Source organism: Oryctolagus cuniculus, chromosome 17, assembly GCF_051225735.1.
Source record: "Oryctolagus cuniculus isolate XC-2025 breed Fujian yellow rabbit chromosome 17, ASM5122573v1, whole genome shotgun sequence".
Lineage (NCBI taxonomy): Eukaryota > Metazoa > Chordata > Mammalia > Lagomorpha > Leporidae > Oryctolagus > Oryctolagus cuniculus.
Window position 1 is genome coordinate 4,103,751 of NC_142883.1, and position 22,671 is coordinate 4,126,421.

Consider the following 22,671-nt stretch of genomic DNA (forward strand, 5'->3'; position numbering starts at 1 on the left):
TCCAGGACCTTTTGAAAACTGACCTTCAAACGGTGGGGACAGCGCAGGCCTGAGCACCTCGGCTGCCCCGAAGCCTGGGGGTGAGCCCACGGGAAAGGGAACGGAGCCGCTCGCTCTCCAGAGGGCAGCTGGCGGTCATCCACGGACTGCCGGGGAGCCGAGCCAGGCTGGGGTCTAACCTGGAGAATCGCGTCCAGGTCAGCGATGGTCTTGGACGCCAGAACTTTCCAGAACAGTACCAGGCGCTTCCTAAGTAAAACCTGGAGCCCTGCTTTTTGATTTGTTTCTTAAGCGCGAGACCTGGCGCTGGTGGGGCGGGACGTGGCGTGGGGGGGCACACTGAGCTCGCAAACTGGACCCAACCAGGAGGGGAGACTGGCTGGCCGGGAAGGCTGCCGGCTGTTTGCCTGGGGGTTCCGAGCTGCTCCTGGGGACAGCGCTGTCGCTGGCTAGAAAATGGCAGCGGGGAAGGCCTGGGCTTCAGGACCGGTTTCGTGGTCCTGCAGGGCAGTGGCCGCTGTGCCTCCACAGTACGTCCATGCCCGCTGAGCTGATGCCAGCCGAAGCCCAGGCCCGGGCTAGTTCCCAAGGGGTCCCCAGCCTCCGAATTCCCCCAACCCCAGGGCCAAGGGGGCGAGGCCGGAGCGGAGGCTCCGCCCCGGGGCGGGGCGCGGCAGCGGCCTCCCGCGGGGTCCCGGCGGGCGGGCACTCGGCGGCCGAGGCGCGATGGAGGCGCCGGCCGAGCTGCTGGCGGCGCTGCCCGCGCTGGCCACCGCGCTGGCGCTGCTGCTCGCCTGGCTGCTGGTGCGGCGCGGAGGGGCGGCGGCGAGCCCGGACCCCGCGCCCCCGGCCCAGCCCAGCGCAGCCCCTTCCGAAGCCCCGCCCGGGCCCTGCGCCCCAGAGCCGGCGGCCGCGCCCGCGGGGCCGGAGGAGCCCGTGGAGCCCGCGGCGGCGCCGGCCCAGGCGGAGGAGCAGGCGGCCGAGGCGAGGCAGGTACGCACCGGGCCCTTCCGCGGCGCCCCCATCCCCAAGGGGCCAGACGCCGGATCCCAGCGTCCAGGCCGGGTCGTCCCAGGGAAGGGGGGGCTGGGGGGAGCAGGGCGCGCGGGCGGTAGGAAGCGCAGGTCCCGCAGTGTCGCCGGCCAGTTTGCTGGGCTTTTCCCTTCTTTGCCTGGCCCGGAGCCCGCCCTGCCCGGCCTGGCGTCAGGGGTTGGAGATCTGGCTCCACACCCACCCGGGCCCACCTTCGCGCATCCGCGTGCCGTGGACCGGGCGGGTAGCAGGGGGAGAGCTGTTCCGGCAGTTTGAGATCCAGATTCCAGAGTTGGTGCCGGCTTCTGTGAGGCCCAAAGGATGGGTCGCTTCTGTCATTGTCTGGGCCTTAACGGGCTGCGGGGGTGGGGGGTGCGGGTTAGCCTCACCTGCTCCCAGGAACAAAGTCCTCTTGCCGCCCAGCTGGGCACCCCCGTGCCGGTCCCCCAGGCCCCTGCCCCAGGCCGTCAGCTTGGCCCTGACCTCACTGCCTTATCTCCGGACATCCGCCGGGCTCTCTTCCTGCTGGCCGGTGCACCGTCTGATGGGCCTGTCTGGGTTGGCTCCTGGGCTCCCTTTTCAGGTGAGGGGGGTGGGAGCCGGGAGACCACTGCTGGCCTGCAGGTGCCCCCTCTGCCCTCGGTGGACACAGTGGTTTGCACTGGAGGACGCCATGGGGGAGGGGCGGAATCCGGGCCCAGAGGCCTCTCTCTGCTGGGTGTGCCAGAGCCCTAGGGCAGGGGCTGGAGCTTTGACAAGTGGGTGATGAATTGCATGGTGGGAGAGGATTCTGATCAGCCGTGAGTGTGGCTGTGCCTCCCGAGCTTGGGGAGGACACGACAGACGAGCTGATGATGCCCTGGGCTCGTGCCCGTGCTTGGGGTTCCTGTCTCTGGGACCGGGAGGCATCGGCACGCCCAGCCTCTCGTTTACACACTGGCCTTGTGTCACTTGGCGGCCACGCTCAGAAACGTCAAATCCCTAGGGGAAGAACTTTGCGCACGCCCTGGCGTCCGTGGTGCCGCTTCTGTGGGGGCCCGTGTGCCGTTTGGAGAAGGCTCAGGAGTTCACGGCCCAGGCCGGCCCGCCAAGGCTGTGGCTCGTCCCTGCACACCACCCCGTCCTGAGAGCGCCCCTCGGGAGAACCCTGTCCGTCAGTCCTGCACTGGGGCGCTTGTCCCTCCTCTTAGGGCTGGCAAGCCCCCTGCCCACCCCCACAACTCCCGTGGGCGCACTCGACTGCAGAAGCCCTGCGTGGGGGCTTGGGGAATACAGATGGCATCACGCCCTCCCTGCCCTTCCCGGGGGTGACTTAACCAGAGAAGGAGCTGCCGAAGCATTCTCTCGAAATAGACCTGGGCATCTTCAAGAGCTTCCGGTACTTCCTTCCGCCGACGACCACGGTGTGGAGGGTTACAGGAAGAAGGCACCCTGGGGAGAGTAACTCAAGCGAGCCTTGGGAAGCCTGGGTGACGCCCCAGCCAGCCCCCTTCGCGCAGGGAGAGAGGCGGGAGAGAGGAGGCGGGCGACCCGCCTGCTCTCGGCCGCTGGAGTCAGGGCCTGGAGCGGTAGCTCATCTCCCTCCCTCCCTGTGTTCCATTAAGGGCCCCTCTTCTCAGCCAGGCCAGGCGTCTGGGGCAGCTGCTGCCTGTGACTCACAGGCCCGTGGCTGAGAGGATCAGGAGCCCGGGCAGGCACCCTCCAGCCGCCGCTGTGGAGCGTGGGGGAAGAGGCCCACCCCGCTGGGCCCCTGCGTGGCCAAGGACAAGGTGGCAGGCGGGGGCGGGGGGGGGAGGCCCTGGGCTGGGGATGAGGTCCACCAGCCTGAGGCTGCGGAGCGAGGGCTCCTCCCCTGTCCAGGGCAGCGCTGGCCGAGTCAGAGGAGGGGGCAGGGACATTACATCACCAGAGCCTCTTTCCACGGCCCCCACGGTGATGGGTGGGGGTCGGCTGTGGAGGAAGCACGCCAGGCACACCCCACCCATGGAGAATTGTCAGGGACAAGAGCTGGTCCCCTCCCGGAAGTACTTGTAGAGGATCACCAGGCCGACCCTGCATCGTAGGGGGCCCGGCCAGGGGTCCTAGCGGAGGGTCGAGGGTCACCAGCCGTGCTCTGTGCCAGAACTCGGCTGTCTTGGCGCTTAGATCCTAGCTCCTTCCAGACCAGGGAGGGAGCCTCACAGGGCAGCTGGCCAACATCCCAGACACACAGGGCACGGGCACGGGCACGGGCACCACGTGACACTTGAAGCCAGCCTTGGTCCTCGGCTGAATTCTCGATTGTATTTTTTTTAAAAGGTTGATTTATTTATGTATTTGAAAGGCAGATGGACAGAGGGAGAGAGATTTTTCCAACCTCTGGTTCACTCCTCTAATGGCCCCAACAGCTGGGGCTGGGCCAGGCCCAACCCAGGAGCCAGGAACTCCATTCAGGTCTCCCATGGGAGTGGCAGGGTCCCAAGTGCTTTGGCCCTCATCCGCTGCTTTTCCAGACGTCATAATGGGGAGCTGGATTGGAAGCGGAGCAGCCAGGACTCAAACCAGCACTCCCCTGTAGGATGCCAGTGTCCCGAGGGGCAGCTTAATTAACCTGCCGCCACAGTGCTACCCCTGCCCCATGGTTGGACTTCGGACCGTGGGTGGGGGTGCAGAGCCGTAAGGTCATTTTGGAGGTAATGGGGATATGTTTTAAAGGAATAGTGTCTTGGACGGTTTTATTGGATCAACACGGGATTTTGGGGGCATGATCCTGGCACCGTGGTTATGTAAGAAACCGTCCTTATCCTCTAGAGGGAGCATCCTGGAACGTGTTGGGGTGGCGTGCTGTGGGCCCAGCAGACGCACATGCGCAGACCGTGTGTGTGCGTGGACAGAAGACAAAGGTGGCAGGGGGTTCACCGTTGGTTTAGCCAGGTGAAGGGAGTACACGTGTTACTGTATTGTTCTTCCCAGCTTTCTGGAGCTTTGAGATTTTTGAAAATTATTATTTATGTTATTTGAAAGGCAGAGTTACTAAGGGGGAGAGATACAGAGACAAAAGAGATCCTCCATCCCCTGGTTCACTCCCAAATGGCTGCAATGGCCGGGGCTGAGCCAGGTCGGAGCCAGGAGCCTGAACTTCTCCCAGGTCTCCTGCACGGGTGCAGGGCCCAAGCGCTTGTTCCATCTTCCTCTGCTTTCCCAGGCAAACAGGGAACTGGATAGGAAGTGGAACAGCTTCTCGAACCGGGACCCATCTGGGGTGCCGGCTCTACCCGCTATGCCAAGGCTGGCCCAGGGATTTTCTCAAAATCCAGTGGGGGGGGGGGGCAGCGCTGTGGCGTAGCAGATAAAGCCGCTGTCTGCGGTGCTGGCATCCCATATGGTTCGAGTCCCAGCTGCTCCACTTCCAATCCAGCTCTCTGCTGTGGCCTGGGAAACAGTGGAAGATGGCCCGAGTCCGTGGGCCCCTGCACCTGCATGGAGACCTGGAAGAAGCTCCTGGCTGCAGATTGGTGCAGCTTCGGCTGTTGCAACCAACTGGGGAGTGAACCAGCGGATGGAAGACCTCTCTCTCTCTCTCTCTCTCTCTCTTTCTTTCTCTGCCTTTTCTCTCTCTCTGTAACTCTGACTTTCAAATAAATAAATAAATCTTAAAAACAAAACAAAACAAAACACAGTGCTGGAGACAAGAAACCTTGAAGGGGACTTCCCAGTGGGGCTTGGTTTTTCAGGCCGACTGGGCTGCTCAGCCTCCGTCTGTGCTCAGTGGGCAGCTCGGCCCTGGGCACCCCTGCAGCTTCCTGCTGTGCCATCCACCCCCGAGCCCCCTCCCTGCCCTGCCCTGTGGACACAGGTGTGCTCCTGGAAGTGGCAGAGATCCTGGCCGCCCAAGCCGTCGGGCAGTGAGCCCCTTCCCCATCCTCTGTCCTTGAAGCCAGGGAGTGGAGGGCCACCTGCGTCTTCAGCAGTGGTCCATGTCACTCTGGGGTCCTGCCGCTCACCAGCCAAGGGCTGATTAGACGGGAAGCCACGACCACGGTGTGGGCGGATTCGGCTTGCTGCCGAGGGCTCTGTCCTTGGTTCTCCCAGGCAGCCCTGGAGGAAGCCGCCTCTTACAGGCAGCGATGCCATCCCAGCCCCAGGACCTCACCTAACCCCAGATACCGCTCTGGCCTCCAAACGCCCTGGCGCTGGAGCCTCAGCGTATAAGTTCGGGGGGTGGGGGCTGGGGGGGTAGAACCTTCCGCTCCTAACAGGCCTAGTGATTTGCTGAGGGAAAACTGGAAATAATGCAGCTGTCCATTAATTAGGCCATTGGATGAATCAGCCAACCGGCATGAAAGGAGTAAGGGAACGAACAGAAGGCAAAATGAGCACCGCGTGCCCACAGCAGCTGAGGAGGGCCGTGAATGTGCCCGGAGGTTCAAGGGCCGTTTTGTGATATTGTTTCAGCTCCCAATTTAATTTTTTCCATCTAAGAAGGAAGCTCAGGGATTTTCCCAATGACTCAACTTTGTTCTTTTTTTGGAAACAGAGTCTTGGCTGTACACAGAACATGCAGCTGCCAGTTAAACTTTCTACTTAGCAAGAAGTACTACAGCTTCAAAGAACAGGTGCAGCAGGGCTGGTGGTGTGGCGCAGGGGGTGAAGCCGCCACCTGGGACATCAGCATCCCATAGGGAGCACCTGTGCTGAGTCCCGGCTGCTCCACTTCCATCCAGCTCCCTGCTGTGGCCTGGGAAAGCAGTGGAGGACGGCCCAAGTGCCTGGGCCCCTGCACCCACGTGGGAGACCCAGATGGAGCTCCTGAATCCTGGCTATTGTGGCCATCCGGGGAGTGAACCAGCGGATGGAAAATCTCTCTGTGCAACTCTGCCTTTCAAATAAATAAATAAATCTTTAAATAAATAAGTAAATAAATAAATGTGTTCCCAGGCACGTTAGCAGGGATCTGGATCCAAAGTGGAGCATTCAGGACTCAGATTGGTGCTCCTGTGGGATGCTGGGGTTGCAGGCAGAGGCTTAACCCCCAGGCTGCACTTGTCTGGCCCTCGAGGCAGCCTGGCCTGTGACCGAGACAGCCTGGCCTGTGACCAAGACAGCCTGGCCTGTGACCGAGACAGCCTGGGCCTGTTCTCAGCAGGGACCTCATTCTGTGACTTGGTGTTGTAGTCGCCGTGCCCTCATCTCCTGGGGGTGTTGCAACCCTCCCCCTCCACGGACACCTGAGAGTACAGATAGTAGTCAAGTCTATTAAGCTGTTTTTGCCTGTACATGCCTATGATAAGGGTTGGTTTCGCAGAAAGAGACTAACAGCAATAACTGATACAGGAGAATAATTGATCAACATACCGTAATAAAGTTATTTAAAAAGATAGGAATTGTTCATTTCCGGAATTTGCACCCCAGTTGACTGTGGGTAACCGAAACCACAGATGAGCAAGGGGCTACTGGTCAGACCCCCGTGAATCGCAGGACAAGGAAATAGCCCCAGCTGGGGTCTGCAGTGACCCCTGCCCTGGGTCCCCTCTGCTGTCGGAAGCTCCTCCACCCCAGGCCTCCTTGAGGAGTGAAGAGCCGGCCGCCTGTCCTCTGCTCCCGCATGTCCGGCTGGCGTGGTCACCGCCACCCAGCCTGCTTCTGCCCGACAACATGATTTTGTATTCTCTGCCCCGCTTAGTGTCTGTTTTTTGCCAAGCCCCTGCCTGTCTTCCCGTCCCGAAGGGTAGAGACGAATTCAGCTCCTTCCCTAGGGACATGGGGGGCTGCCCCCGGGTGGTGTCCTCTGGGGGCAGCAGGGTGGTTTTCTGAAGCCGTTGAAGTCCTCCAAATCCTCTCTGTAGGAACATTGCCAGAAACGGTTAATCTGATAGGATTGAATCTGGGGAGCTGAGAGTTTGTTTAGGGCTGTGGATGCGTCCTTGGCGGGGACCCGAGGCCAGAGCCCAGGATCTGAGCTCCGTGTCTGTGTGGGGGTGGGCTGTGCTGCTGGCCCTGGCCTCCCCCTCTCCCTCCCTGTCACCCCCTCCATGACTCGGTGGCTTCCCCAAGCCCTGTCTTTGCTCTTGCTGGAAGCGTTCCTGCCCACAGCGGCAGCCAAAAGGCTGCTGGCCATGGACGCCACGGCCACCTCCCCCGGCCCCAGCCTCTCCCACTCCAGGACGCAGCGCCCAGCCCGCGCCCGGAGCCCCCCACCCCCACACCCCAACGCCAGCTGCCTGCGTGGTGAGCGCTGCCTCAGGTTCCTGCGTCTGCCCCAGAGTCGCCCTGGGCACTTGCGGGCTCCTCCTTCCCCGTCTTGCGGGCTCCTCTGGGCCAGACCCCCACCTCAGCCCCTGCCCTCCCTGCCCCACCCCCTTGGGTCTCTGGGTGCTGCCGCTGCACTCAGTGCATTCCGGACCCTCACCGCAGCCCCTCCACGACTCAGCCTCGCTCCCACCCCGCCACAGGGGCCTCCCCCTTGCTTCTCCGGGTTGTTCCTCCTCACCCGCCTGTCTCTGGTCCCCACAGCCTCAGCTGGCGGACCCACCCCACCCTGTCCCCATCCCGCCCGCCCCCGCGTGCACCGGCCTCTTTGGCTTTCTTCAAGGCACTTAATCCCGCCTGAGGTCATCTTTTATTCTGGTGTGCATTGTCTGCCGCACTGGCACGTCCGCTGCTGGGAAGGGGCCCTGCCTGTCACCCCCCTCCCCCACCCCGCCCAGGCTCCTCTGACAGGCCCAGCGCTCGGCCGGCCGACCGGAGCCCAGTAGGTGCTAGAGAATGAGTTGGAAGAAGCCGCAGTGACCACAGCGCCTGCCCTGTCTCGTGTCTCTCCCTGCCCTAGGCCACCCACTGGCCCGCAGTCTTTGGCGCCAGCGGTGCGCCGTACCCCAGGTAGAGTTCAGAGATGGAATAACCCACGGCTGATCCAGGGCGTGTTTTGGTTTTTTGTTTTAAGATTTATTTTATTCATTTGGAAGGCAGAGTTACAGAGAAAGAGAGAGAGATCTTCCATCTGCTGGCTCACTCCCCAAATGGCCACGATGGCCAGGGCTGGGCCAAGCCGGAGCCAGGAGCCAGGAACTGCATCCGGGTCTCCCACGGTGGGTGCAGGGACCCAAGCACTTGGGCCGTCTTCTGCTGTATTCCCTGGTGCATAAGGAGGGGGTGGGATTGGAAGAAGCATAGTCGGGTTTCAAACTGGCGCTCCAGTGATACGGGTGTGGGTGTCCTGGGTGTCCCAAGAGGTGGCTTAACCTACTGTGCCACAACACCAGCCCCTCATCTCTTCTGTGTGTCCCTGTGCGGCCACGTGGCCCCTGCTGGGGCAGCAGTTCCTGGAGTCGGGCCACCCCAGCGGGCTCCTTTTCACTGTCACCACTTTAAGGACCCAGTCTTGAATTGCAGCTGGGTGTGGGGCTTTGGCACAGGAAGGGGTTGGGGACACAATTGAGCCCTGACCCCTGGTGCCATGTGATGTTCTCGGGACCCAGGGCACGTGGGACTCCGCAGGGGTGGCCCTGCAGGAGGTCTGTGGCCTGCACTCTGAGCCCTGTCACCTTCAAGGCCCTGGAATGAACCTGCTCCTGGCTGTGTGCTTTGCTGGGTCCATGCGACCCCCAAGAGTGGCCCTGCAGGGGCGGGGGCGGGAAGCACAGCCACCTGGGGGCAGAGGGACTCAGACCACCAGGGCTGAGGCCAATGGCCTCCCAGTTCAGCCCTCGAGGCCTGGCCTGGGCTCCAGCCTCTTCCCAGGTGTCCTCCTGCCTCTTGCCTCGCCCCCTCCAATGCTCCCGACTGATGGCTCCGGAGTGCAGCTCTCATCCTGTTGCCTCCCTACCTACCGGCCCGCACCTGCTGTGGCCCTCACCTGGGCTGCAGGCCTCGCCCCCCCCCCCACCTTCAATGACGTTTTTGGGCACTTAGGCCTGCCTCCATACTGTCTGGGGTGAGGCTGTCGCACCCCCAGCCTCCAAGCCTTTTGCCTGGCTGTGCCCTCCTGCGACCGCCTGGTACACCCAGCTCACACCCCGCCAAGGGCATCGCTGCCTCCCTCCCTCGGACCCAGCCTGGCCCCCATCCCTTGCTCTGACGAATCACACGGGCCTGAAACCTGGGTCTAAGACTGCACGTGTAGGGGCTGGCGCGGTGGCATAGCCAGTGAAGCCGCCGCCTGAGATGTGGCATCTCGTATGGCTGCCAGTCGAGTCTCAGCTGCTCCGTTTCTGGTCCAGCTCCCTGCTAATGCGCCTGGGAGAGCAGTAGAAGATGGCCCAAGCACCTGGGCCCCTGCACCTGCGTGGGAGACCCAGAAGAAGCTCCTGGCTCCTGGCTTTGGTCTGGCCCAGCCCTGGCTGTTGTGACTGGGGAGTGAACCAGCAGAGGGAAGACCTCTCTCTCTGTCTCTCCCTCTCTCCGTAGAACTCTGAGTTTCAAATAAAAATAAACAAATCTTTTAAAAAAAAAAATAGGGAGAGAGAGAGACACCAGTTAAAAGGAAAAACCAGCTGCTTCCCGGGTGCTCAAGGACACTATACAGGGCATTGCACTCCATGGGAAACAGTCTTGTCTCACACCGCCAAGCCCTGGGCACAGATGTCCTGCAACTCAGCCCTCCCCACAGCCAGGAGCCTAGAACTCCATCCAGGTGTCCCACGTGGGTGCAGGGGCCCAAGCACTCGGGCCATCTTCCCATGCTTTCTCAGATGCATTAGCAGGGAGCTGGATTGGAAGCGGAGCAGCCTGCACTCCAGTCGGCGTCCATATAGGATGCTGGCATTGCAGGCGGTGGCTTTATCTACTATGCCACAACGCCAGCCAGCCCCCAGAAGAAAACTTTAAAACACCTGCCAGTCTCACTGTTCCAAGACACCATAGCATTTTTTAGAATGTATTTAGTGCGTGCGTTCCACGCACGTGGTTAGGAGACACAAATCAGAGTGGGCAGCGAGGATGGGGAGGCGGTCACTGCTGCGTTTCCTGGGAGTCCATCCACAGGCTTCTTCTTTTTTTTTTTTAGAGATTTATTTCATTTATTTGACAGAGTTACAGAGAGAGAGAGGTCTTCCATCCTCTGGCTTACTCCCCAAATGGCCACAACAGCCGAGCTGCACCAATCCGAAGCCAGGAGCTTCTTCCAGGTCTCCCACGCGGGTGCAGGGGCCCAAGGACTTGGCCATCTTCTACGGCTTTCCCAGGCCATAGCAGAGAGCTGGATGGGAAGTGCAGCAGCCGGGACTCGAACCGACACCCACACAGGGATGCCGGCGCTGCAGGCCAGGGCTTTAACCCACTGTGCCACAGCACCGGCCCCTCCACAGACTTCTGCTCTGTGCCTGTGAGCCTGCGTGTGTGCGTCTTCTTTCGCTGACTGACAGGCAGGTGTACAGCCACGCCCCCTTGGCAGTGCTGGGCGCTGCGTGGGAGACGCGTGCTGAGACGTCCCAGGAGTGGGTGTTCTGGTGCGCAGGTGAACGAGCAGGGTTCTTGTCTTCGCGCAAGAAAGAATTCAGGCGTGAGACAGAGGGTAGTGGGAGGTAAAATAGCAAGGTTTATTAGGGCCGGGACATCCATAAGGATGGATGGGCACCTCTCCAGACAGGACCTGGGAAAGAGTGACGGGGGAGGGGGTGGGAGGGGGGGAACAAGGTTACATGATTGAGTGGAGAGATCACACCTGGCCAGGCAGGCGGGCCGGCGGCTCAGCAGAGAGGCACAGGGCTGAGCGCAGATGTAACAGAAAAACTTCTGAGTTTTCTCTTGAAGGTCTGAAACAAAGGACTTTATGGATGCAAATGTTATCAGACAGGAGGAAGGGTGGGCAGGACCCCCTAGAGAATTGGGATCTGTAGCAGGGTGTTTGAGATGCAGATACTGGGCTGCACCTGGGAGATATCTGGTAGAAGGGGGCAGGGCAGGGCAGGATGTGAAGACCGGGCTGCCCCTGAAACATCATCAGGATGACCCTGAGATGCAGATGCTGGACTTAGACGTCTTCTCTTTAGGCCTCTATGTCGCACACACAGAAGCTCATAACTGACTTCCTGCCTAAGAAACGGAGTATCCTCCAGAACGCGGTCAGCTCCACGCGAGGCTGGTTTTCGTTCTGTCTTGGTTTCTGTTGTGCACAGTCAGCGCTCCATCCCAGAGGGTGCCAGCTCGGGCGCTCTGCTGGGTGACAAGTGGACGGCGTGCGGACCGCAGCCCGAGGCCTGACCTGTGCTCCCGGCAGCCTCGCTCCCACTGGCAGGAGCTGAGAACATGGCCGCTGCTCCCTGGTGGCCTTCTGGGCAGTGAGCACGGTTGCTCTGGGCCTCAGCTTTGCCTCCTCTGACCCCCGCGGGGCTTGTGGGAACCAGGCCTCTCGCTAGGCTCACTCCTGGGCCAGAGCCTGCTCCGGAGGCTGCGGCTGGCTAAGCCTGGCATGCAGTGCGCCACACTGCCCCACCCCCACTGCCCGGCAGCCTGTTCCCGGCCGCAGCTGCTTCTGCCCGCCGGGCCTCCGAGTCCCGGTCACCCTCCCCCGTCCGCCCCTTCCTGTGCCCTGCAGCCCACGTGGCTGGAGCCCATCTGCACACCCCCCTCATTCTCCAGCACCGAGGCCATCCAGGGACATTCCTCCGGCCATCTGGCCATGGTGTCTGTGTGCGGGGGAGGCCCCGGCCAACAAGGCGGAGCTGCAGCTTTGGGGAGGTGGACACAGAGGCAGCCAGGGCTGTGGACGGAGCAGAGGAGGAGGCTGCGGTACCAGTGCCGCTTCATCCAGGCACCTGGCCCTGTGGCGTCTGCCAGCTGGCGGGCGGGGTCCCGAGCCCACCTCCAGTGGCTGGGAGGGTCAGGCTCAGGGGCTGCGGGCACAGGCAGAGAGTGTGGTCCTCGGTGCAGGCTCCCCGCCCCTCGCCCACCCGGGTTGGCAGTGGCCTCAGGACAAGGGTCAGGGCGAGGTCACAGGTGCAGGGTGAGGTCACCCTGGATCTTCAAGGCTCCTTCCTCTCTCCCTGCTTCCTGCCGGCCCTCCCCACTGCCCGAGGTGACTGGCACTGCGTGCAGGCGCTGACCCCGCCTCTGTCTTGCAGGAGGAGGAGCAGGACTCCGAGAGTGAGAAGGGCCTGTTCCCCGAGGGGCCTGAGGAGGAGGATGGTGAGTACACAGCGGGGCTGGGGCCGGCTGGCCAGGGACGCCAGGAGCTGGGGTATGAGGCTGCAGGAGGGACCTGCTCCACTGTGACCCTCCCCCGCACCTGCCTGCCGCTCGCCAGGGACGCCAGGAGCTGGGGTATGAGGCAGCAGGAGGGGTGTGGACGGAGGAACCTGCTCCCCTGTGCCCCTCCCCCCCACCTGTCTGCCGCCCACCTCCTTGAACGTGGCACTTCCTCCTGTGGCCCAGGGGTCTGCTCCTGTCCCGTGGCCTGAGCTGGCTGCAGGGGTGCTGGGATGCTGTTAGGGACCGGGACACGCGGTGGGGGGGCACGGTGGCCACAAGGGGGAGGCTCCTGAAGTGGCCCAGTGCACACCCACCACACCCACTCCCATTCCCTCCTGCCACCACTTAACTCAGCAGAGTGGGAGGGGCTTCAGACCTCAGCTGGCGGAAGAGAGAGGGTGGGCCCCGCCCCCGCCCCCCTGCAGGGAGCAGCTCTGCTTCCCGGGGCTAATTGATTAGTGGCGCTGAAATTATCTCCCCACGAGGGTTCAGCAGGCAGAGAGGAAGCCCCCTCCCCCGCTCCCCAGGGGCCTCTCACACTGGGAATCGGCGGCATCTGGGTATGGCCGGCCCAGGGAGCGCACAGCCAGCCAGTCAGACCTGCCCCCGCCGTGCTCCGGCCGAAGGCAGAGCCGAGCGTCGCTGGTTTTCTCGGTTGCCTCTTTGGGTCCCACAGTGAGTGTTTGTCCCGTGCTCGGCCCCGCGGGGCAGGATCGCGCTCAGGGCTTCTGCTCCCAACTCCTCTCTGTTTTTAAATTGTTATTTATTTCTCCGACAGACAGAGAGAACTCCCATCTGCAGGTTCTCCCCCCAAATGCCCACAACAGCCAGCCTGGGCCCTGCCAGCACCGGGAGCCCAGGTCCCACACGAGTGGCAGGAGCTCAGTCTCTCTTTTTTATATATATATTATTTATTTTTATTTATTTGAGAGTTAGAGTTACAGACAGTGAGAAGGAGAAACAGAGAGAAAGGTCTTCTGTCCACTGGTTCACTCCCCAGATGGCTGCTACGGCCAGCGCTGCGCCGATCCAAAGCCAGGAGCCAGGTGCTTCCTCCTGGTCTCCCATGGGGTGCAGGGACCAAGCACTTGGGCCATCTTCCACTGCCTTCCTGGGCCACAGCAGAGAGCTGGCCTGGAAGAGGGGCAACCGGGACTAGAACCTGGCGCCCATATGGGATGCCGGCGCCGCAGGCGTAGGGTTAACCAAGTGAGCCACGGTGTATTTTTAAAAAAAGCATTGGAGTGGGCATTGAAGTCAGGCCTCCAGCGTGGGATGTGGGCCTCCCCAGCACGAGTCCGAGTGCCCATCCAGGCTGTCTTGGAGCGACTCCCTGGCCTGCTGGACGTTCTAACTCCAGCCCCCACCCCGGGGCTCGCTAGATACCCGGGAACGAATGAAGAACGGGGGAATGATGCTAGAAACGTGGTAGCTGCCTCCCGAGGGGACGGTCCAGTCTCGGCACTTGGCTGGGGCGGGGGAGCCTGCAGGGCGCCGGCCAGCGCGCTCTCTCTCTCTCTCTCTCTCTCAAGATTTATTTATTTGTTTGAAAGGCACAGTGAGAGAGAGAGACGCTGGCCGACGGGAGGCTCCTGGCCAGCAGGCCTGCCTCGCCGAGCGGGCAAGAGGAGGTCAGCGGCCCTGGGCCCTGGCACGCGGCCCGGCCAGCCTCCCGAGAGGCCGCGCCCGCCTGTCTGGCACAGAGCGCGTTGAGATGTAGGCTGCGGCTCTGCCGGCGCCAGGTGCCAGGGCGCGCGGGGGTGCAGGCAGGCGGGCAGCTCGGTGCCGGCTAGCCTGGCCTTGGAGGGGAGCTCCAGGGCTGGAGCGGTTGAGTTCACGTGCCCCGGGGTGGCTGGCAGTGTGCCCGGCCCTCTCTCCGCCCCGGGAGAGGGAAGGGGGCTGCTGAGTTGGGGGTGGGGGATCGGGGGGGGGGCACAGCGTCCGAGCCGGCCTCCTCTCCGTAGGAGACGCCTTCTCCTTCAAGTACAGCCCCGGGAAGCTGAGGGGGAACCAGTACAAGAAGATGATGACCAAAGAGGAGGTGGAGGAGGAGCAGAGGTAGGGAGCCCCGCCCACACCCTGCCTCTTCCTTTCGGGGTTGGGGTCTTTCCTGCCTGCTCGCTCTGAGCCGGGCTCCATCCCTGCAGGCCCTGGCTGGGAGGAGGCCCCTGGGGACTGGAGCGGGGGCGGCCTGCCACTGCTGCTGGTTCCCTCCCCCGCCACACACAAGAAAATGAGACATCAGCAAAGAGCCCCCAGGCAGGCGGCCGGCTGCTCACTTGTGCGCGGAGCCCACGCAGAACTGACAAAACTGATCCATCACTTCAGGACCGCCGGCCCCACCCAGGCCCGCAGTGTCATTTTGGATCTGTTCTGCTCTGGGGAGCTGGAGGCCAGGGCAGCTGCCAGCCAGAACTGGGGCCTCCCGCTTGCCGGCAGGACGCCCCCTGCGCCCCTCTGGTCTTCCCTCGGCATCCTCTCCCCACTCCAGGCCCGCGGCTGAGGGGTGTGGGGCAGCCGGCTATGCATGGGGGGCACAGGTGGTCTGTCCCGAGACCCTGGGCACACGGGAGCTGCCTGGAGCCTGCGGTTCAAGCACAAGTCCCAGGGGCAGCGGCGCCATTTTCTGAGCCTGGCAACCCCGAGGGGCCGGCGGGGTGACCACAGGCACAGGGCTCGGGGCCGGGGCGCAAGACAGAGCTCAGGCCTGGGTGGCTGGGTGGCGCTGGCGTCAGCGCTTTGCAAGCCCAGTGTGACCCGCTTTGCTGCCTTTGTATTTCAGGATTGAGCTCACCTCTGACCTCACTTCCCTGTAGCGCGTTCCCTAGGTCCTGAGCCACAAAATTCCTTGCGTATCCTTTTGGTAAGGAGACAGATTTCCCAGGCCAGCAGGCCCCCCATCCCGCGCGCTCCTGTGTCCCCGTGGTCCCAGCCTCCCCTCCTCCACCACCTTCCACCTAGAAGTCCAGGTTCGCCCCTCGGAGCCCTTTGCCAGCACGGGGGTCGCTGGCAGCGAGGGGCCTTTCCCCAGGGGTGGAGGTTCCTGGAGCCCCCCCCAGGGGGGCCGGCTGGATGCTGTGCTAGAGAGGTAGGGGGCCACAGGAATGGGCTGTGGTCACCCAGCGGCCTTGTCACATGGCTGGCGTGGCTTGGGTCTGGCCCTGGGGAGGGCGTGGCAGAAACCCCAGGACCCGGACAGAACAGGCAGGGTTCTGTGATCACAGCCAGGGCTGGCCGGCCCCCGCCCACAGCCCACCGCCTGCAGCTATCAGTCCAGTGCACCTGGAGCCCAGCCACGCCCACTGGTTTTCCGGTGGTCTGCGTCCGTCTGTCCGGGTGGCAGACTGGGTTGTTTCCACAGGGACCGTCTGGCCCACGAATCCTAAACAGTACCTGACCCTCTGCAGAAGGGGGCTGTGGCCCTGGACAGGAGGGTGGGGGGAAGGCCTGAGCTTCGCAGGCCTCTGCTCGGTGTGGACCTGGGTGGACCTGGGTGGACCTTTAGAACAGGAGAGGCCGGGTGGTGGATGGCGGGCCAGGCCTCAGGCAGGGACCAGACTGCTACTGCTCCCCGCGATCAGAGCCGGGACCTCAGAGCTGAGACTTCCCAGGACCGGAGGGGGCCCTGCACCGCCCCCCAACCCCAGCTCCACCCCTCCCATACCCTGCCCAGGCCTCTGCTCTGGGGTGAGGCTGATCTGCAGCCAGCCTGAGTCGAGGAGGAGAGGCTGGAGTTCATGTCCACCCCCATGGCTGCCCGCCCCCAGCATGCTCCCCACGGCCCTCGCCTGCCTGTGACACTGCCCGCTCCCTCCCCTGCATGTGGTCGGGAACTCTTGGGCTTGCAGAGGCTACTGGGCTGTCTGTGTCTCTTTGTCCCCGGTCTGACAGCTCCCCTGGGGGCTGGGAGAACCCCTGCCAGCTGCGTGCAGAGAACTGCCCTGGGCCGGCCACAGTGACACGCGTGCTGTCGTCACACCGCCAGAGGCACAGGCCAGCGACAGGCCGCTGTCCTCTTTCCTGCCAAGTCCTCCCTCCCGAGCTCTGTGTCTGTTTTCTGATTCCTTTCCTGGCACTCAGGGCCCCTGTTAAGTTGTGAGGTGGTTAAGGATGCATAGCGCAATTTTATTTTGCTTTACATATTTATTTATTTGAAAGGCAGAGTGACAGAAAGGGAGGGAGGGAGAGGAGAGAGAGAGAGAGAGAGAGAGAGAGAGAATATGAATTACCCCAAATGGCCGCAGTGGCTGGGGCTGGGCCTGGCCAAAGCCAGGAGCTTGTTCTAGATCTCCCACACGGGCGCAGGGGCCCAAGCCCTCGGGCCGTCGTGGCTGCTTTCCCAGGCGCGTCAGCAGGGAGCTGGCGTGGAAGTGGAGCAGCCGGGCCTCGAGCGGGCGTACACGTGGGATGCTGGAGCTGCAGGCAGCAGCGGTGCCCGCTGTGCCGCCGTGCCGCCGTGCCGTCCCCCGCCCCTGGCTTTGAATGCATTCGCTCAGTCAACTCATTCCTGTCGAGAGCCCAATTCCTCCGTGGTTGCTGGTCCCAGCATTCTCCAGAGGCCCGGGTCTGCAGCGGGCCGAGGGGCAGCAGGTGCTGGCTGGGCTCTCCGAGTGTTGACCGGGCAGTCCCGTCCTCCATCTCCCACAGATGGAGGTCCGTCAGCCCCGAGGGCAGAGAGTGGTGGGGGCTGTAATCTCCAGGCAGCGGCTGCTTCAGACCCTGCACATCCGCCCCCTCCGGTCTTCCTCTGCCCCGTGGGTTCACTCACTCCCCCCTCCCCACCCCAGGGGAGCGGCCTCCCCATCGCCTCCCAGAGCCCGTGAAGCTGGCACGCCTTGGCTGGCCGGCAGCCTGGCTGGCCCGCAGTTTGGCTGGCCCGCGGCCTGGCTGGCCCGCAGCATGGCTGGCCCGCGGCTTGGCTGGCCCGTGGCTTGGCAGGGCAGAGGGAAAATGTGGCTGCTGGCCCCTCCGTCGTCACAGGCTGGGCAGGCGTGGACAGAGCGGAGCCCCGGCTTCGGCACTCGGAGCTCTGCACCGCTGTCTCGGCCCTTTGGGGAGTGCACACCACTCCGCGGGCAGGTGTCTTGCCCTCCGGGTAGAGGCGGAGGCCCCACAGCTGTCCTGGTTCTTCCCGCGGTGTGTCCATCAGGCCTGCATTGGAATCGGCCTGTCTGGAAATGCACGTTGACTCCAGCCTCCAGAAGGGGGCGCCAGAGGGACAAAGTACACCTGTTCCCGTGAAAATCCGCATAGAAAGCTGGGCCAGTCTTTGATGGACTGCGGGGGCGGGCACAGAGGGGACAAACCCAGCCCGGGGAATCGGAGATGACCTAGGATGATAGGCACTTCGTGAGCCCAACCGCGCAGGCGGAGATCAGAGAGGCTGCAGGACTCAGCTGCCCGGTACCCGGGTTCCTCCACGCCACGGATGCTCGGCGCGTCCGTGGCAGCCAAGCTGGGCAGGATCAGCCCAGGGCAGTGCACCTCTGATGGTGCCAGAGCCGGCCTTGCTTCAGGCACGAAGAGCGTGTTTGAAAAACCAGCGCCCCACGTGGCTTCTGCAGTTCCAAAGGTTCCCCGTCCTCCTCCCGCCTCCCCGAATCCTCTCCCACGGCACCCGAGAGGCGGGATGAGTGACATACATGATCTCTTTTCTCCCTATTTTTCTTTGCAGAACTGAAGAATAACGAAGTTACCCTTAGCCTCCTCCTACAGGTGTTTCCTTTGGGCACCCTAAAAGCCTAAGAGATAAAGTGGGAACCCCAGCGAGGACCCCCACAGGCTCCCCATGTCTGCTGTGTGGACTGGCGGGACCCTGGGGACCCCTTGGCTCTGCCCTGTCCAGCTGACGGGTCCTGAGTTTGAGCCCACCCCCGCTCAGGCTCCTTCACCCCGCCCCTCCCACCATAGGTAGCCCTGAGTGCAGGCTCCCAGCCTCTTCTGTCCACACTGAAACCAGGACACAAAAGACCTTGAGGTGGGACAGCCCGGGGAGGCGCTCACCACCAGCTCCCCTTCCCTGCGGCCCGCCTCCCTCTGGCCGCCCCGGTGAGAGACGCCCCGTTGATACCGGGCAGCAAAGAGCCAGTGCCGCGGGAACCATCTCACACTAGAGAAGCCTTGGACCCGGGCCTCTCGCGCCCAGAGGCCTTGGCCCTGGCGTCCCCACCAGCCCCGCCTAGAAGCAATAACAGGGCTCGCTGAGCACGGGGCGCTGGGCCCTGCCTGTGGCTGGAGGGTCTCAGAGATGAGACGTGGCCACACGACGAGACCAGTACCAGATCAGTTTCTTGGAGTTTTCTATCTGACAACATTTATACTATACCCGCAGATTTTTCAGCTCTTAGATTTGTTGGTTAAAACTCTTTTTTTTTTTTTTTAAAGTTTGTAGAAAAAAAAGGTTTTCCATTAAAGGCAGGCCAGGAGATGCCCGTTCCCAGTGCCAGGGGCTTCCCTCTGGGCGGGACGCAGCCAGCCAGCCGATGCCTTCCACGCAGAGCCACGCCCACAAGTGGGAGCCCCCTCCCCAGGCTGGTGTCTCGTGGGTACCTAAGTCGTGACTCGCCCACGCGTGGCCGTGGAGGCCTGTCTGCAGACTCCCTGACCGCGGCCTGCGGCTCCCGAGCCCCCTGGCCTCCTGGTAGCTTGGAGCCCTGTATTTAGCCTTTATTCAGTCCAATAAATTTTGAGTAGATGACCTCGGCGACCGTGTGTTTCTTCAGCTGGCTTCGTTTCAGTCCCACAGAACGCGAGGCCGCGTTCACTTTGGTGCCTGTTACTCTCCGGCAGAGGGCGAAGGCACATGGCCGCCCTGGCGGGAACACAGACCCACACGGGGAGACACGCACACATGCCCGCCGCGCAGCCTGCTCCCTGGGCCTCCGCTCCAGGGGTACAAGGTACAGCTCGGAGCCCTGTGCGCCCACAGGGAACTGACTGCCGGCACCACGTTCCCGGGTGACAAAGGAGGCTGGGAGATGGGACTCCGGTACCCAGTCCTGGAATCTTCTCAGGGCGGGACACGTCCCGCGTGCCAGGCGGAAGATGGGGCGTCAGGCCGGTGCCGCTGCAGCCGGAACGGGAAACGCTTCCCAGAGTGTTCGGGAAATGGACTTAGAAGATGTTTATTCTGGTGCGCAAAAGATTCTGAAATTCATGCATCTGAGAGACTCCCCAAAAGCAATTCATGCAAATGCATATTATGAAAAAACGAAGCATGGATTTAAAAATGATTTTCCTGCCAAACTTCTCAATCCTAATTTTATTTGAAAGGTAAATATAGAGAGAGAGGAGACAGTGACAGAGAGAGGAGATTGTCTGTCTTTGGGGTCACTCCCCCAGCACCCCCAGCAGCTAGGGCTGGGCCAGAGCGAAGCCAGGAGCCGGAACTCAATCCGGGTCTCCCACGACCTACATAGCAGGAACCCAAGTCCCGAGCCGTCACCTGCTGCCTCCCACCGTGCACGCAGGCAGGGAGCCGGGGGGGGGGGGGGGAGTGGAGGAGCCAGGACCCCATCCCAGGCACTCTGTGTCCGGGCAGAATCAGCAGCTGGTGAAATGCCCTCCCCTATGCCCTGCATTCTATGCCCTGCATTTTACTCCACGAACTTCGTGAAGCCCCGTTGTTCCTTAGACATCTGAGACACACACACACACACACACCCCGCCTTCCCGGCCCTGGGCAGTGACCGGCTGCTGCTGGCCTCGCAGCTGTGCCACAGCTCGCGGATGGGCGTGGAACGCGACTTCCTGGCAGGGAGGGGCTGAGAGGGCTGGCCCCTGAAGGTGCCCGGCCTGCGGTGAGATGTGCAGGGGGAACCGCGGCAGAAACCGGAGGAGGGAGATGCGGCCACAAGGACCAGCCTGGGGCCCCGGCGGCGCTCAGAGACCGTCCTGGTGCGGCATTTGCTGCAGCGCTGCGTCCCCACCCCTGCTCGCCGGGTGTGTGCCGGGGAGCTGTCCCACGCCGACACCCGAGCTGTGGCTGAGCCTCAGAGAGAGAAAGGAAAATGCCCGCGGCCCCAGAGGCCGCGCGGAGCCAACACTGAGGCCGGTCTCGGGCCTCACGCGTCCCCTGATGCACTGGGCATCTGTGCGCATCTGGAAACGCCTGCCCTCGCCCCTGTGCCAGGCACCCTCGTGTCCGAAGCCGCCCCACGGTCCACACCCGTGGCGTTCTCTGCACGCAGGCTGTCTCTGACCTCTGTGGCAACAGGCTCTGAAGCCCCTTGTTGGGACACACGCTCCTGGGTGCTTCACCGGGACATGCGCCATTAACAATAAAACGAGGCCTGATAAAGTGGGGAAACTGAGGCACGGTGACCCCAGGGGAGTCCCCAGGCCTCCAGCCACCCAGTGCCTAAAACCCTCGGGTTGAGAGCGTCCTGCTGAACCGCTCCCGCGTGGGCAGGGGGTTCCGTTTGTTCTCTGTGTTTCCTTCTTATCGTGCGGCTGGGGACGGGAGCGGCCCGGCCCGCGTCTCCCTCCCTGCGTCAGGGGCGTCTTTGTCCTCTTGTGCTTTCTTCCCGGCAGACTGCAGAAGGAACAGCTGGCCGCCATCTTCCGGCTCATGCGGGACAACAGCGAGACGTTCGGGGAGATGTCGGAGGGCGACGTGCAGGAGCAGCTGCGGCTCTACGACATGTAGGCCGGCCCCGCCGCCACAGCGCCTCTGCTTCCACACCTCTGTAGGCTTAGTTTTGTCTTAGACGTCTAGACTGCGTTGCGTGGATTTGTCGATTGTTCTGTAGCATCAGCCAAGACCGTCTTCGGCTTCTGCCTGCTGGTGAGGTCCCAGCTGTTGCGTAGGGCAGGGCCTGAGGCTGTTGCCATATTTTTTAAGATTTATTTATTTGAAAGGCAGAGTCACAGAGAGAGGGAGAAGAGAGATCTTGCATCTGCTGGTTCGCTCCCCAAATGGCCACGATGGCCAGGGCTGGTCCACGGTGAAGCCAGGTGCCAGGAGCTCCATCCAGGCCTCCCCAGTGGGTGGAGGGGCCCAGTCGACCATGCCCTCGCGCCTGCAGGGGGGTGCGTTCCCAGGACTGGACTCTGGAGACGCCACCGGACACACAGCCCACGTCACAGTACCTGGGTTCAAACCCTGGCTCCCATTCTGCCTCCTGCTTCCTCCCAGCGCCCACCCTTGGAGACAGCAAACGGTGGCCCTGAGAGCTGGTTCCCTGCCACCCCGTGGGAGACTGGAGCTGAGTTCGCCAGCTGTGGCCTGGTCCAGTCCTGGCTGCCGCGGGCATTCGGGAAGTGAATCGGAGGATCGGAGTTTTCTGTCCCTCTGCCTCTCAAATAAAAACAACTTTTTAAAGTAAAAAGAAGACGGGCCGATGTGTGGGGACAGAACCTTAGCAGAAAGCGTTCAACAAGGTGCCCACGTGGAGCGCCCGGGGTACCGGGTGTCGCCCCGCTCCGGTGAGCGGGCGAACGAGTGACGTCGACGACGATGATGGAAATGGTGGTGGCCCCCTTGCGCCACGGGGGCTGAGGGCCTCCCTGGCAGGAAAACCCACAGTCTGCAAGAGGCAGCCCACGCAAGTTCTTAGAAATAGTTTCCGAATAAAGCTGAATGACACTGCACAGAATGAGTGCCGTGCAGCCACCTGCGGTGGTCACTGGGCAGCGCCTCGCTCCGTGCCGGGAGCCCCCAGGAGCTTCCCCGCTGCGGTTACGTCGCTCCTCCGCCGGTGCTCTGGGGTCTGCGTCACATCCAAAGGACAGCGCTGGGTTTTATGTATTTATTTGAAAAGCAGAGCGAGCGAGAGAGAGGGAGAGAGCGAGAGAGATCTTCCATTGCTGTTTCGCTCCCCATAGTAGCTCCAGCCCAAAGCCAGCACCCGGAACTGCCTCCTGCCCTCCCACGCAGATGGAGGGATCCAACTGTTAGCCGTTCCCGCTGCCTCCCAGGGTGTGCCTTGGCGGGAAGACGAGCCAGGGCCCAGCCCCGGGCACTCTGCTGTGAGCTGTGGCAGCTTAACCCACAGAGTCACAACCCTGCCCCCACCTGCCCCCCGGCTTTTAATGATCAATTTTATCTTGTTTATCAATGATTTCATTTTTTTAAATTTAAGAATGGTTTGTTCCCTTTCTCAAATCCCAGGGATCCTGTACATCATTTATTTTTCTTTTTTATATTGCTTTTTAAAATTATTTATTTATTTGAAAGGCAGAGTTACACAGAGAGGAGAGGCAGAGAGGTCTTCCACCCGCTGGTTCACTCCCCAGATGGCTGCAACGGCCAGAGTTGAGCTGATCTGAAGCCAGGAGCCAGGAGCTTCCTCCAGGTCTCCCATGCAGGTGCAGGGCCCAAGGACTTGGGCCATCTTCCACTGCTTGCCCAGGCCATAGCAGAGAGCTGGACCAGAAGAGGAGCAGCTGGGACTTGAACCAGCGCCCATATGGGAGGCCAGTACTGCGGTGGCTTAACCTGCTATGGCACAGTGCCAGTCCCCAACATCATTC

General features: G+C 62.3%; 1 protein-coding gene across 3 annotated transcripts; it reads left to right on the forward strand.

Moving 5' to 3' along the window:
• The first annotated feature begins 683 nt into the window (after positions 1-683).
• On the forward strand, positions 684-21,789 carry MXRA7 (matrix remodeling associated 7). 3 transcript variants are annotated; one of them, XM_051838331.3, is made up of 4 exons: positions 689-993; positions 12,072-12,135; positions 14,163-14,256; positions 20,731-21,789. In XM_051838331.3, exons 1-4 carry the CDS (start codon positions 727-729, stop codon positions 20,843-20,845), a joined length of 540 nt encoding a protein of 179 aa, XP_051694291.1. In that variant the 5' UTR covers positions 689-726; the 3' UTR covers positions 20,846-21,789. The 3 variants fall into 3 exon arrangements, with proteins under 3 accessions (XP_051694292.3, XP_051694291.1, XP_051694290.3); XM_051838330.3 differs by lacking the exon at positions 689-993 and adding an exon at positions 11,565-11,953; XM_051838332.3 differs by lacking the exon at positions 14,163-14,256 and having other exon boundaries at positions 684-993.
• The last annotated feature ends 882 nt before the right edge of the window (positions 21,790-22,671 follow it).